This window comes from Pungitius pungitius, chromosome 9, assembly GCF_949316345.1.
Source record: "Pungitius pungitius chromosome 9, fPunPun2.1, whole genome shotgun sequence".
NCBI classification, from domain to species: Eukaryota; Metazoa; Chordata; class Actinopteri; order Perciformes; family Gasterosteidae; genus Pungitius; species Pungitius pungitius.
In genome coordinates, this window is record NC_084908.1 from 15021868 (window position 1) to 15036976 (window position 15109).

The window sequence follows — 15109 nt, forward strand, 5'->3', positions numbered from 1 at the left end:
TGGATGGTTGCCTCCTGCCATGTTTTGTAAAGACAAAAAAAAAAAAAGGAAAAGCTGCGGTATCGGTTTGCTCTCCTCTGGTGGCAAAGCCAAGAGTGTCTCTTTGTGGGAGAGAAGTCAGCTGATCCCCCCCCCCCACCGCTCGCTGCACCTTAACACCACCCTGCAGCGGGCTTCGCCACATGTGGGTAAGAGGGACCGGGACAGAGGCTCCCGTCCCTCAGGAGAGCCTGAAAGGAGCGCAGAGACCGACCCGCTCGCTATTATTCGCCTCCGCCTTTTCATCCCTGGATCTCAAAGCGGACCCGCACGCTGCACCCTGTTTCCTGGGGAGCATTTTTCCTCCCCCCTCCACAGACATGAAAAGCTTTGGCCTTCCTGCCCGGGGAAGAGGCCTGAGGGTCTGCGGGCGAGAAGTGTGCGCATGTGCATGTGTGTGTGTGTGTGTGTGTGTGACACACACACACACACACACACACACACTTTTTTTGGACCCAAGTCTCCAAAAAAAGGTTGGTGGTAACAGCAGGGATGTGTACTGCGTGGTGGTGGGTTAGGGGGGGGGGGGCACCGGGCCAGCTCTTCACAAGGTCCAGCCGACACAAACACTGGGATTCAGGAGCAACTTGACCCCTCCCCTTCTCCTCCCCCCTCGACATTAGCGCTCAGGAATGCCGCCTAGATTTTTTTTTTTTGCAGGAAATGAAACGCTCCTCTGTTCAGAGAGCTAGCGAAGGTTCAGTCCCCCCCCCCCCCCCCCCCCCCCTCACTCACTCTCCCCCGCGCACAACCCAACTGCCCTTCTTTCTCTCTCTCCTTTTCTGCAGCAGGGGAGGCAGGAGGGGGGGGGGGGGGGGGATGGGGAGTCGGACAAGCTCCTGCCTAGCTTTTGAAGTGTGGGAGGTTAAGATAACTGGCACAAGCTCGCGTCTCAATCGCCGCTTTCACCTCGCAGGCCAGAATCAAAGCGGCCGCAGCTGAGGCCCGCCTGCCTCACAGGCCCCTAACCTCCAAACCCACCGACACCCCCCCCCCCCCACAACCACCACCACCTCCACCGCTCGCCCTCTTCTCACAGCTCTGGGCTTTCTTTCGGGTGCCATTAAAGAGGAAAAACGCCGCCGACTAATTACTCTAAAAATAAGCGGAGCGGAGAGAGGTGTCTCCAGACTTTACCAAGGCACAGACGTTAGGAGGAGAGACTACAGATGGAGGGCTATGCCTTTCAAAAACGTGTCATGGTCAAAGACGAACAACGTTTTTGTAGATTTGGCCATATTTCTTCAGTTGTTTTAACATCGTAGTTGTTAGGATCTGGGAACGTGGTGACATCGCAGAGAGAAGCATCACAGTCACGTGCAGTCACATGATTCTTATGATACGGTCAGGTGAAAGCCGAGGCAGGAAAAGGTTCAGTATCACTTGTACAACTCTAAATTCATTTTCTCACCATTTACCAACAGGAAGGACGAAGTACAATACCCAATACAACAATCCATCGAGGCTAATTCCTCTTTGATCAACATACGTGTCAATGAATGGCGCAGGAGTTACAACCACCATCACCCATGACTCACGTGATCGATTTCAACCTGAGCTCCAGAGAACAAGGAGTGCCGTAGCTTTGTTACATCATCCACCGAGGTCGGCCCAGTCCGGCTCCAGAGAGCATAATTGTCCCCACATTTAGAACAAAGTCTCGTGCGGCGGTGTGCGTTGGCACGGCAGTGCGGCCTGGAACACACAGCTGGTTTTGGGGACACGGTTTTCAAAGCAGCCTCCTCTAAATACATCTGTAGCAGCACCGCTTTTAAACACACTGGGGGAGGGGTGAGCAGGGCAATAAATTAAAATAAAAAAAAATAATAGCACCTGGAAGACAAAGGGATGTTTGAAACAAAACGCTGTGCACGGTCAGCAAATTCTTCAGCTCCGTAGCACATAAAAGAAATCGCTTCTTAAACATTTTTTTAACCTGCAATCAAAAGGCAGGCTGGGGTGAATGTATCTCTTCCACGTGGGGGGGGGGGGGGAGACGGTGTCTGTGTGTTAACGTTTGGAGACGAGGGAGGGGTGGGGTCTGGTTGTGGTCAAAAGGGGGAACGGGGAGGGGGAGTCACCAAAGCCCCAAACCTCAGCCATGCGTGGGTGAGACTGTGGGAGTACAGGATGGTGTGTGAGGAGGGGAGGGAGGAGGAAGGGGGGAGCGGGGGGTTGTTGCCCACATCTGAGGCGGCATCGCTGGGGGGCCCGGGGCAGCTGAAGTCTGGCTGCGTGCCCTCGAACGGCTCAGTCTGAGCCGCTGCAGGCCGGGGGATGTCGAGAGAGCGGGCTGGGGATGGGGGAGGGAGGGCGCACATTCAAAGAGCCGCCACAATTACTGCCGCTTCTGCTGTGGTCTCGCTTCAAAGGCCTCCGCCGCCGCTCGTATTGGGCGTCGGGACGGGGCAGAGGGGCAGGAAAGAAAGGGGGAAGTAAAGGGGGGGAAAAAGAGATTGTAAACTGCGGTTGAGGTTCAGCCTCCTTCAACAATTGCCAGAATGAGTCGAGTAAAATAAAAAATAAACACTGCTTCCTGCAGTTCCGCGTCCCAGTGTTGCATGGGGGGGGGGGGGGCCTTCAACTCAGAGATAAGCATTTCACCAGGGAGGCGTTTGTCAAGGTCACATAGCTCCACCTCTTTCATAAAGCGCTGGGGAGGTGGTGGTGGAGAAGGAGGGGTGGTGGGGGGGGGGGGGGGGGGGGTAAGGAGGCACAGACGGAGCGAGGAAGAGAGGAAGCGGAGAAGACATCACAAAAAGACCCTCATACTGTTACTGCAGCTGACCAAACCTCAACACAATGGGCCCGTGACTCAATCAAAACACACCTCCCGCCCCAGTCTAAACAATGGGAGCACTACGGCTGCATTTCTCACGTGTAAACAAAGCCCCCCCCCCCCCCCACAATCTGAAGTGTCACGTAAGGTTTTGCCGGAATAACAAAACCACGTCGGTGTACAAGATTTGTACTTCTAAGCTAAAACCACATGCTTGAATTACATGAAGTTTGACATACTGCCACCCTCTGGAAGCCCACATACTAAGTGCTGAGAGGGTCATTTTACTTCACAGAGTGGGCTTTGTGGAGGTCAGGGGGAGGGAGAGAAGGGGAGGGCTGTGGGGATGAATATTTCTGATTCTATTTCCCACCTATAGAAACATTATAGGGGGGGGGGGGGGGGGTGGATTGCTTTGATTTAAGCCTAAATTGTTCCCCTCCACCTACCACACATATTTCTTCACGTGGGTGAAAAAGCACAGTTTGGGGGGGGGGGGGGGTAAAAAAAACATCCTCTCGTCTCCTGCGCCCTGCTCAAAGCGAGACCCAGAGTCTGTTTTGCAATCCGGATTCCTTCCCCAATTATCCCGGGTCACTAATAAGGCGGCGTGCGGAGGCACTGGGCTGTGCCGCCGTGGCCTACAGGCTCGGTGCCAAATTGAAACGACTCGGGAAAAGGAGGACGCCGCTGAATCTTGCCTAATTGCAGGCGCAGTGTGTGGCTGGCTGCTCAGTTGTGAGAGAGAGAGAGAGAGAGAGAGAAATGTGCAGAGAGTGATGAAGGTCTGAGAGAGAGAGAGAGAGAGAGAGAGAGAGAAGATGAGAGGCAACACATAAAGAGAGAGAAGGGGGAGGAAAAAGAAATGGGAGATGGAGACTGAAGGATGAGTGGCAGTCGAGAGTGATTGGGTAAACCGAGAACTCGAGAGAATGAGGGATTTTCTTTTTGGCCCCTTTTCTTACGCTCCCTCCCCGCCTAACATACTCCTGCTCTCCCCTCCCCTCTCCTCTTCCTCCCCCTCGTCTTCTGACAGCTGACTTCTGGCTGCACACATCAGAGGGAGCGGAGCCGGGGAGAGAGAGAGAGAGAGAGGCCACCAAAGCTCCCCATCTACTTTCATGTCCCGCGCACATGAGGTTACAAATGACCCCTCACTGCACTTACCCGACTTTACCAATTGTAAAGCATCCTTTTATCCCGGATCATGTGATTAAAAACGCAGCCTCCTGCACAAGTGTTAGGGGCAAATCGGCTCGTATAGACGTAGATTTTGTTTGACGACAAAGGGGCACCTTCATAAGAGTCCGGGCGAGATGACTCAGGCGCAGTTTTATGACAGTTTGCAAGTGTTTGCAACTCCGAGGCCCTCTCTAGCCGGATTAAAAGGCCACCTTTGTCTGCAGTGGCTGAATTGGGGGGGGGGAAAAGCCCAGAGGGCACGTGTGTATGTCTCGACCAGATATCTATCTCAAAAGGCTGTGAATCAGCAGGCTTAGTCACACAAAGGGCTAACAGCATGAGGGGAAGGGAGAAGGAGACTTAATGAAGAGGTGCGCAGAGGACAGCAAGGAAAGGAGGAGTAAAACGGCACATATTTCCAGCCCGGGTAAGAAAAAAGGGGGCCGATTGGGAAGAGAACGGAAACCCTGATTTCACATTGTCAGAGAAACGACTTCTCGGAGCGCTGCTCCACCGTGGCGGGGGCCAGCTGTGTGGCGGGCCCCGCGTTTGACACGCTAAAGATAACAAAGAGAACCGACGTCATGCCATAAAAAAAACTCTCGGTTTGCCTCACAGGCAGAAAAACTCAGCAGAAAGCCATAAAACATGTAGAAAAATAAAGTGGTATTAATTGAAAACCGGCCTAGACGGGGGGGGGGGGGGGGGGCGTTTCACTTCACTATGCTGAATGATATTCATCGTGAGCGACACAAGGCGCTGCAGATGATATCAATCGTAGCAAATGCGCAGCAAACAAATAGGTGCTAAAGTTGTGTCTCCGCATTTACTCATTAACAAAATTCCTTTCAGATTTTTCATGTGGCGCAGAGGCGGGGGAGAGGCTGGGGCAGATGAAAAGAAATAGACAAACGAGTTCATTTAAAAATGTTTTTCGGCGTCTACACCGAGCTAACCTCAATCCAGCTCTTTGGGATCTGCATAAATTGAGGGCTTGGGGAGTTGTGGCAGTATCCTCGGTATTATGCATATTAGTTTAAGGCTGTCACTGAGAATCAGCAAGGGTGTCCATCCCGCTGCGGCTAGGCGCTGCTAATTATTGGATCAGAGATAAAGTGCTTTTTTAGAGCCCGCTCTCTCCCAGCCTTTTTTTTTTTTTTGTGTGTGTGACTGTGGGATCAAAAAAAAGAAGAAAAAGAAAAGCGGCCCAATTTTGGGTTCAGAGAGAGCCACCGGGTCAGGAATCGATCAAGTGGAAAACCTTTGTCTGGTTGGGGTGATTTGGACGTAAGACCAGATTTGTCACATCTGCCAGGCTTTTTCGGCTGCCGAAAGGGAGCGGAACAACAGGATGCTACCAGACTCCCAGGGAGGGAGGGGAGGGGGGGGGTTGGAGGGGGGGGTTGGAGGAGAGAGAGAGAGATGGAAAGCAAAAATAGCCAGAGAGAGAAAAGCAGACTGAAAATAGAGTTGCATTTGCCCCACATTGAGAACGCTAATCCTTCTTTCAACAACAACAAAAAAAGGATAGGTGACAGTTCAGTTCGGGTTTGACATGTCATCTGAATCAATATATCATTCACATGTAAAAAAAAAAAGGGAGGGGGGGGGGGTAAAGAAAACGAGTGCCTTTGTTATGAAGGCATTATATACACCGTGAAACCCCAGATACCATGAAATCGTATTACGGTGTAGCATCTCATTAAGTTGCTGCCAAAAAAGCTGCTGAATCCTGTTCCACGTCACAGAGATGCAGAACCAGACAACACATGTCGTCCATATGGGACCGAGCGCTGACGTCTCAGCGTCCAACAGCAGAGAAAAAAAAAAAGTCCTGTTCTGAGCGAGTAAAAGTGTTTTCAGATGTAGCGTTTGTTTAGAAAGCACAGAGTGGGCGAGCCGTCTGATTTATTAAGCAATAGCCTCCAAACCCTTTCTTATTTGGGCAATCTCCTAACGCGTGATGAAGGAGAAATAAACCGCAAACTGCTGACACAACACCAAGACCTTTAATCCAACCAGTGCTCCAAACAAAAACATTGGATTGACCCATTCAATGTTCACACACACACACACACACACACACATGCACGAAAGCACAGACACACACACACGAACGGGTCGTTGTGCTGAGGCCATTGAGCGGAGAACAATGCCTCCTCAGGCCTCAACACCGCCGACACAATGACTATGGCGAGGTTAGGGTGGACCTTTTCAGGATTAGTCTGTGAGTACCTTCTCTAAAGCCGGTGTTTGGTAGTTTGGAAAAAGACTGGACAGATATTGAACTGATCAGACAGGAAGGGGATGGAAGGTTTGTCTTACCATATTCTCAGATGTACGCCGTTTTCATTCTCTGGCCTGTACCTGCAGAAAATTGCATCTTTTAAATTTCTTTTTAGGTATTTTTTTGGGGGCCTACAAAGTGTACAGACCAACAAAAAAAAAGAAGAAAGAAAATACTGACATTTTACTTAAAATGTAATTGTCAATGGATTAGAGTTGCAGTGCTGAGAGGAGGCTCATAAGCGCAGCTAAACAAGGTCAGCAGAAAGACACACTGTAGTGCAGCAGGCAAACAAACAGTGCAAAGCTCAGAGTTGGTAAGTAGTCATATATAGAATGGACAGACTAATCCCAAAGTAGGTGTAATTTGTGAACGACGGGGATGAGAGCGAGGCCGCGGACAAATGGATGGTGAGATGAACACAAAGAAAATCCAGAAGGAAACTGAGAGAAAGAATTTGCTGCCTTCACAGAATTAAGCCAGTCGACTGGAGCCAGAATGAGGGTAGTTGTCAGTTTTATAGGTATTTGTTTCTGACTACTGGGATATTTGGTGTCTTTTTTTAAAATGTATTTGTAGAAATGTAGCAGGATACTGCAGAAAAGATGGTGTAACTCACAACTTGAAAATGCAACAGACAGAAAAAAAAAGAAAACAAACTGAAGGGACCCATGCTTACCTGGGGCTGATTCCTGCATCTTCTCCCTCTTCCGCTTCTTCTTCTTTCCCTAAAAAATATACAGAGGAACACATAAAGTGTGGCTCCAGCACTCACGCTCACTAGACCACTCTGATATCCTGCTGCTGACTGCCATGTTCACTCATCCCCTGCTGGGCACCCAACCAGCATCCCCTGGACTCCGGACTCCACCACAAAACTGCCGCGCTGAGAGGGGCGCACGGACCCGATGGGGGGGGGGGGGGGGGTGGGGGGCTCTGACGTGAAAGCGCTGCGCTGCTCGCTTTCGGCTGGTTTTAAGACAACAACTTCATTTGACAAACAGCTCGTCCCTCTGCTGTGACCCGTCTGCGTCATCTTTCCACTTCCTTTGAAGTCCCTCTGATGACAAATATTAGCATGAAGTGCAATTAAAACTGCTCCACTGTAATTAGGCTAGTCTGGCTCGATGTCTGTTAAGAGTGCCACTCTCTTCCCAGCAAGGTGGTGGGAGTGCGTGAGGATTTATAGCTTATGCTAAATCCCAGGGAGGGGGGGGCGACTATAGGTATAGATAGCAGCGTAGTGTCGTTCTAGTCAAATATGAGCAGCACTTTGGTTTCCTGCTGCAAAGTCTGCTAATCCACTTATTCATGAGCTAATCTGCCTTCTACTGCTGCGGCAGACGGGGGGGGGGGAAGAAGACGGACTGAGTGAGAGTGGGTGAGAGAAAGGACGAGAGTGGGGGGTACACACAGCGAAACTGTGAATGCCACTCGCTCCAGTCTGGGCCAGCGAGCAGCTAATTTCGGGTGTTTCCAGGCACGCTGTGCTTTCTGTGTGCAGCGGATGGTTTTATTAGTGGGAGGGGTCGCAGAATAGCACTCTCAGGGACGGGTTCATGTGTGACAAACCTCTTCTTTTTTTTTTCTCCCCTAGCCGTCAAATATGTTTGTACTAACAAAGTTGGACATTAAACGGGAACTCCCACTAGCTGGTGCTGTGTATCTGTAAAGAAGGGTCACCCCCCCTCGGCGAGGCATTTTGGCGGTGGAGCGGTGGAGGCAGAAGAAATGGGGGGGGGGATGCTGTCGGTGTCCGAGGGGAGGCAGATAAACACCACAAAGCGCTCTGGTGGTGGAGTGAACGTGATGCCGGAGCCACACTTTTAATAAAAGGCTGGTGCTCTCTCTCTCACCAACTCATCCACGCCACATACCCACGGGACGGATCGGACACCTCACCACGCAAATGCACAAACACGTAGGCATGCGCGCCACGACACATGCACAAAATAAACATGCTGCATCCTAAATGCGGCTGAACCCCCCCCCCCCCCCCTCCCACACACACATTGACCCACCAAAAGGGCAGCTAGAGGAGCAAAGGTTTGCTGCTGCTGAACGCCATCTGTTCGACCCAGAAGCTCCATGCTGATATGGGACATCAAATACTAGCATAACCATTACCAGGCAGTTTTTCCTTATACGTGATCACATGTTTTATGAATGACATATCGGGCAAAAAACAAAAGGGGTCTACAAATGGGCCCTGTTAACATGCAGTGTGTGTGTGTGTGTGTGTGTGTGTGTGTGTGTGTGTGTGTGTGAGTGTCACTACTGTGTGCCATTGTAAAGTCATGCAACGCTGACATAAACAACATAAACCCAAGACACACACACACGCACGCGCACCTCTGCCGATCTGTTCTGTTGATACTTACATAGTTATCTCGAGCGGACCAGCCTGGGTAGAGCTGCATGTGGAGCTGCCGTTCCTTGCGGGCTAGCTCATAATACTTAGCTTGCTCTTCCCGAGATAAAGCATGCCACTGTTTCGGTACAAGGGAGATTAGGAGGGGAAAAAAATAGCATACAGTCAATTACTTGCATGCAATTGCATGTTCTCTGTAAAGAGAAGTGTGCTGCTGTTTTAGTTAAAAAAAAATCTTCAACGTTTGGTGTTGAACAAAAAAAAGGGTGGGGGGGGGGGTAAAAGAGAGAAAGAAGAAGGGGGGCACATGATGAAGGGATTAACATGCACCAGAGTAAGAGGGAGGCAGAGAAGAAAAGGAGGAAAAAAAACTTTGATTTCATATCAAAACACTGGTTCCAATTTAGCAGCGCCTTTTTTTTTTTTTCAAACTATGTCAGTGAGCAATTACCCGATGCAGGCCACAAACTGGGCTTTGCTGTGGCTGGCTGCCTCAACCGCCAGGCCTATTCGTTAAGGCTTTTAACATGGCTCCGTGGTTGCTCTTCCTCAAAAGGAACACATCTCGTCATTTCCAACCGTGCCATTATCCAGGCATATTTTATTAAAGCCAATTTGATTAAATGTCAGCTCGATAGGCAGTGTGTATCTGTGCTGCTGGGAGGGAAGTAATTGGCTTGGGCAATCATTATGACAATCATCACGACTAGTTCGTAAAAGGCTGTACGTTAATAGAGTGAGGGAGCGTTTGTGCTTTTTAAACTAATTGGGCCCGGGAAGTCTGCCTATGCAATATCGTTACAACCACAGCTTGAACTGTGGTCCCCTCAGGATTTAACTCAGATCAACTGCAGTGACACAGGGTCCGGGATCATTTGACCGATTTCACCTACCCTTCGTCCCAGGATCTGATTGATGGCAGCGCTCTCCTTCAGCGTGCACTCGGCGACCACGTTGGCACGCATTTCTTTCATGTAGAGCATGAAGGCGTTTAGCGGCTTCTTGATGTGCGGTCTTTTGGGCTCCTGCTCCTTTCTCTGTTCGTGCTGAGGTTTCCTGTAAGGAAAACAACACCAACAACCAAACAGATGGAGGTAAAGAACAAATAACTTCAAAAAATGAGAGCATGAAAGAGCAAAGCAGCGGAGGGGGGTGGGGGGGATGCTTGCGGAGCCGTTATGGTAGTAGCGAGGGTCTGGTTGCTGTCAGCCAATGGCGAGGCACGCAATGGGCCCCTGCCCTTTTAATCAGTCGCAGGCCTTAACGCGGAGAGATTACTTCACCAGTAATGGCAACCAAACCCTCTCGTCCCCTGTACACTGGCAATCGCTCCCAAAAACACTGCTACTTTCTAACAACCTTTTTTGATACTAAGTCTTGGTGCCAGGATGGCCATGAATAATGGGAATATCAGTGATAACCACTTCAGGGTCCTCACAGCACTTCCCACTGCACACACTGGGGATGTGAATTCAATTCCATCCGAGCACAGATCTAGGACCTGTATCTGTTGCAGAGTGTTAAGTGTGTTGTGATCCCTGAGGACAAACGGAGCGTAGGCCTGTTATCAGGAGAGCACGGGCCCTCGCCGCTTATCTGTTCACATCAAGGGAATGAGAACCAGGCTCCGACAGAGTGGTGGCGGAGGGCACGAGTACCTGGAAGTGTGTTGTTTCAGCGTGTGCGAGTGTTCGGCGAAGGTATTTTGTGCTTGCAGGACTCACATGTGCATGATGTCTGTTTCATGCAGAGGCTCGTGTTTGACCTGTGGGTTGACGATGGCCGGGTGCGGGATCCCTGTGGCGTGGGGACCTTGGGGGCCGGGCACCATGTGGTGCGAGAACCTGCAATAACAGCAAGAAGCAGGCTTTGATTCATTACAGGAGGACCAGGGAGGACAGTAGCATAGAGGGGTCCCCCAAATGTCAAGTAGCAATAGGTGTGAGTCAGATATAAGGAGGAAGAAAGCTGAAGAGCATGAGTTTCAACTGTCGCCTGATCCCCCACCTTACATCTGGCTTCACTCAATGTATGCTACAAAGCCATGTCTTTACAAACATCATGTTGACACATACAGAGGAAGCACAAAACATATGAACATATGTTTGGAACAAACAAGTGAGAAAAAGCACAGGAATGAGACAAGGCTGCAGAGAGAGAGAGAGAGAGAGAGAGAGAGAGCGAGAGAAGGAGAAAGAAGTACTTCCAGAAAGTTCTGACGGTGGCTAAGCGGCCATATGTGTCTGACATGTGCTGGGCACACAGAGGAGCCTGTAGCAGACCTCCCTGTACGCCGGCACGGTGTCGGAGGGGGAGCCCGACGCGAAGGGACGGGGCCCGTAAGCGCTCCTTGTTCACATGGATGGACTGCGCATGCTTTGGCTGTGGTCCGTGTGACTCACCATCCCAGCGGGGGCGTGAGCTGCCCGACTCCTCCGGGAGACAGGGAGTAGAAGTTGGTCATGTCTGGTCCCTGGTGATGCCTTTGCATTCCTAGACACGCAACAACACAACAGTTGGAAAGTATTCAGGTTACACTTTATTACTTACACATCTGCATTCCTGTAGATCTGACAAGTGAAACGTGCCTAAAAAACACAGATAACCAAACGCTGGCAAGTGCCAACGGAGAAAGTTTGCAGAACGACAGCAGCTGGAGAGTATGAACAACTTAAATGTTAATCTTAAGTGTTTCCATTTGTGGCCCGTACCTCTAAATAGGATGAGCATGCATGAAAAAGTACCAAAAGTTTGAATTGAATAATCTGTCAGGTCTTGTTATTATATTCTTTGAGCCGATTGCGATTCAGGTCCTAACTTTGCCAATTGTGTCGTGTGATATCATTAGTTAAGATTATATCCTTCAAAAGCCATCGCTCCGTCACTTTCCTGGTCCGCTAAAAGTCCAGGACAGTGCACAATGTCGGGCCTTGAACACGCTTCTTGACCTCACTTTATCAATCTGGAATAAAAAGGATCCCCTTTACCCCGCTTAGCTGGAGTCCTTCCAGTGTGTCTCAGCATCTTTAAGCTGGTTAATTGAGGCTCCGTCTTTGTGGCTGCAGCTTTCCCTGTAGACACGGGATTGACTTGGACTAACTGTCGGTTGATCTTCTGTACTAAGCTCCTCCATCTCCAGCTCGTCGGCTCCTACTGGGTTTCAAGGTCGAGGGCTTCTTTTTTTTAGTTGAAAGATAACTGGGAAATGGGGCTGTAAAATTATTCATATTTAAATAGATCTGGAGCAACTCACGTAGCCTCTTGGGAGACACCTATTTGTTGTATTTCTCCTTTTACCCAGGATCAATAAATTTGAAAATATCATGAAACACTGTTCAAACGCACACAAGTGCGATGTGCCTACACGCGTGCTCAAACACACATATAGACACACAAAGAAAAGAGGCCAAATGCCTCCAGATTAGCAGCATCTTCTAATCCCTGCTGGAGCTCGCCTTTTCTTCTTGCCTCTATCTTTTCTCTTCTTTCTCTCTCCAGGCTGTGGTCTGAAGGGGCCTCCCTCCTCGGAGAGACGGGGTGAACGGGGGAGCTTATAGCTCCAAAGCCAATGTTGCAACGCTGGATTCATAGCACGCATAGCACTACCCCCCGCCAACTAATCCACCACCTAACACTCCTGAGGGCTCTCCTCAGGGCAAAAGGGAAGGAGGCAAGGGGTGAGGCGGCAAGGGAGATTGGAGAGAGCCCCAGCGTGTTAACCTTGTCACTCACCCCCCCTAAGGTGCCTAATTACTCACTCCCCTGTACACATGTTCCCAACAAGGATTCACACTCGCACTTCCGAACACTAACATGCTTCTCATTGTAAAACCAGGAAACAATATAAATTCTAATTATTGTTCCCATGTTATGTTTCTTCTTCCTTTTTTCACACAGTACATATAGAAGGATGTTTAAAGCCCCCCCACCCCCCCCAACTCTGCTCGACCTTCCTTCCATTGCATTGCGGCCCTGTGCATATTAGAGCTAATAATGAGAAAATCCATGATTGTTTTTCATAATTAACGAGCAGATCAAAGTCTGAGCCCACTAAGGAAAGGGGAGCAGCAAATGGTCGATATGAGAGTGCAAGAAAGAGAATAAGAGAGATTTCTCTTTAAGCATCTGCAGCCTAGCTCCACTGGTACACACATGAATATGCCTGGGGAAATCATTTGCAGCAAATTCGGGTGCAAACTGGATCGCTTGGGTTTCTGTTGGGCTGCGAGAGTAAAGATCAAATAGAGCAAATTGAAGAAGAAAAAAAAAAAGACCTCCAGGCGTCTTTTCTGCTCTCCAATGTTTGTCAGAAACGTAGTGGACCTCGATGGACCGGCAAGACCAGTAGAACGGGAAAATGGACGACACGACGACCAATCGATTAAAATGCGTGCCTTTGCGTTCAGAACATGGATCGCTCAATTCCCCGTGTCAAGACAATTCTCTCTTTTCCTTCCTGCTTGCTTTCAAAAAGTACTCAACACAAATGCGTCTGATGCACGGGTTCCTCTGGCATATGTGGAGCACAGTTCCTTTATCCGTCGGTCCCTTCATCTCACCACGCTGTGTACCTCGGTGCTGCTTTGTTATTTATAGTCGGCCCCTCAGAACCCGCCCGCCTCACCGTCGTCTTTATCATCGCCTGCATCCTGTCTGATCCATCTCCTCCTTTTCAACTGGCAGCACCGCGGGTGGAACAACAACAAAAAAGAGGAAAGAAACAAAGGTGCGAGACAAAAAACTACGACGTGGGGCCGACATCGTTCTGCATTGGTGACGGGGCCGCCAAGCGTCTCCAGCTGCGCGGGGGCCCGAGGAGCTCGGCCCGGAGCTGCAGAGGAGCTCCTCCGCGCGCAGCTGTCAGAGCTGCGGCTTGATGTTGTTACCGAGAGGCGGCGCGTGCGGGAGGGCAGCGGAGCTCGACGCGCCGTCCCGCGGGACGCTTCAAAATAAGTTTATGTTCGGAGCCCGGGCGGAAGGCTTTGATTTCGGCTGTCACGCGTTTTGGTTTGTTTGCCTGTGCCGATTCCTGACAGCGTTGGCACAAGGGGATGTTTAAAAATAAATTAAAAATCAGTGGGTCGCTCAGTTGCATGACGGCAACTTTTGGATAAAATCACACTTTTGTTCCCACAAATCAAACAAGGGCTGTAGTTACTTTGTGATCCCAATGAGTTCCACACGTTTAAGTGTACCGATTTTTTAATGTAATAAATAGTCTCTCTTTTTCTTTAAACGACAAGTGGAGAGAAGGAACGTTTTTGTCCATTTTGAAAACATCATCATCACTATTTGTAAAGCAAAGGGACAAGAGGAAAAGAACACCCAGACTATTTGGAAACATGGGCTATGGGTAAAGTTGATCGGTCGTCTTGGTCTCTACCTTGTTTGTTGTTGACATCCTGGGGATGAGGACCTGGGGCGAAGTGCTCGTCACTGTACGTGATCAGTGGGGTGAGTGGGTGGACTGCGTGGGACGGCTGCACCACGGGGACTTTGTTGGACTGTGGAGGGAAAAAGAGAGGGATGACATTACACGTGAGCTTCAGCGGCATCACTCCATGCACAAATCGCCCCCCCCCCCTTTCCAACCACATGATCTGGCGACTGGTACGGCACTTATTGTGAGAGTGGTCTGCCTGCATGTGGGTGTGGGTGAGGCCTGATAGTATGGCCAAAGAGGAACTTTGTTCAGCCTTGGTCAGCACGATCCAAAAAAAAAACAACATTCCCCCCAAAGGAAGGAGGAAAAACACGCCACAGAGAGAGAGAGAGAAAAAGAGCGAAACAGAGCTGCAGCGGATAGGAGCAAGCAAGTGGAGCGAAGGGAGGGGGGAGAACAGCATGATTCGCAGGGTAGAGTTAGAGCAGAGGTCTTAGGCGGGAGATCAAAGGCAGTCATTAGCTGGTGAATAAGGGGAGTTCATTACAGAGCAAGAGCCAAAGGGGGAGAGATGAGGGATGGAGGGAGGGGGGGGGGGGGGGGGGGGGGGTTTGCTGTGGACAGTTTGCGAGTGAGACAGATGTCTCACGGTGCTACTTAATGCGGGGAGTAATCACGTCAGGAGTATCCTGACCTCAGGCCCCCCCCCACCCCCGGCTGACTCAGATCCCTGCCCTCATGACAAACTAAAATAGACGGAGCCAGGCCCCCCCTCAAAAAATTCCCGGCCTCAAACCCCCTCCCACCCCCCCACCCCCCCTGGCCAAGCGCTTACATGCTTCAGCAGCAACAGACACATGGCAATGCTTAGCCAGGCCAGGTCTACTGTTCACAACCTAGGCCCAGAGCAGAGTCCAAATATCACCTCCACAGGTCATTAAACAGGGACATTAGTCCCCTGTCCTCATGTCACTGACGGGTCTCCCACCAAAGGGCTCCCACGCGCTTTCACAAGATTCTGGTCAGATGCTCCCAAAGGAACGGTCACCTGATTAATAATGTTGTTGG

The 15109-nt window shown here is 50.2% G+C and overlaps 1 protein-coding gene across 2 annotated transcripts in view; it reads right to left on the reverse strand.

Annotated features, from left to right (window-relative positions):
• The window catches only part of lef1 (lymphoid enhancer-binding factor 1), a 38260-nt gene that overhangs the window by 2286 nt on the left and 20865 nt on the right, over positions 1-15109 (reverse strand). Inside the window, exons 4-10 of one of the 2 annotated variants that reach the window (XM_037471678.2) lie at positions 14042-14162; positions 11061-11151; positions 10383-10502; positions 9552-9714; positions 8669-8776; positions 6967-7015; positions 6326-6367 (exon numbers count right to left, since the gene is read on the reverse strand). In XM_037471678.2, coding sequence (XP_037327575.2) covers positions 6333-6367; positions 6967-7015; positions 8669-8776; positions 9552-9714; positions 10383-10502; positions 11061-11151; positions 14042-14162 — 687 coding nt within the window. In that variant the 3' untranslated portion in view covers positions 6326-6332. The remainder of the gene's footprint in view (positions 1-6325; positions 6368-6966; positions 7016-8668; positions 8777-9551; positions 9715-10382; positions 10503-11060; positions 11152-14041; positions 14163-15109) is intronic. The other variant, XM_037471674.2, reaches the window with a different exon arrangement.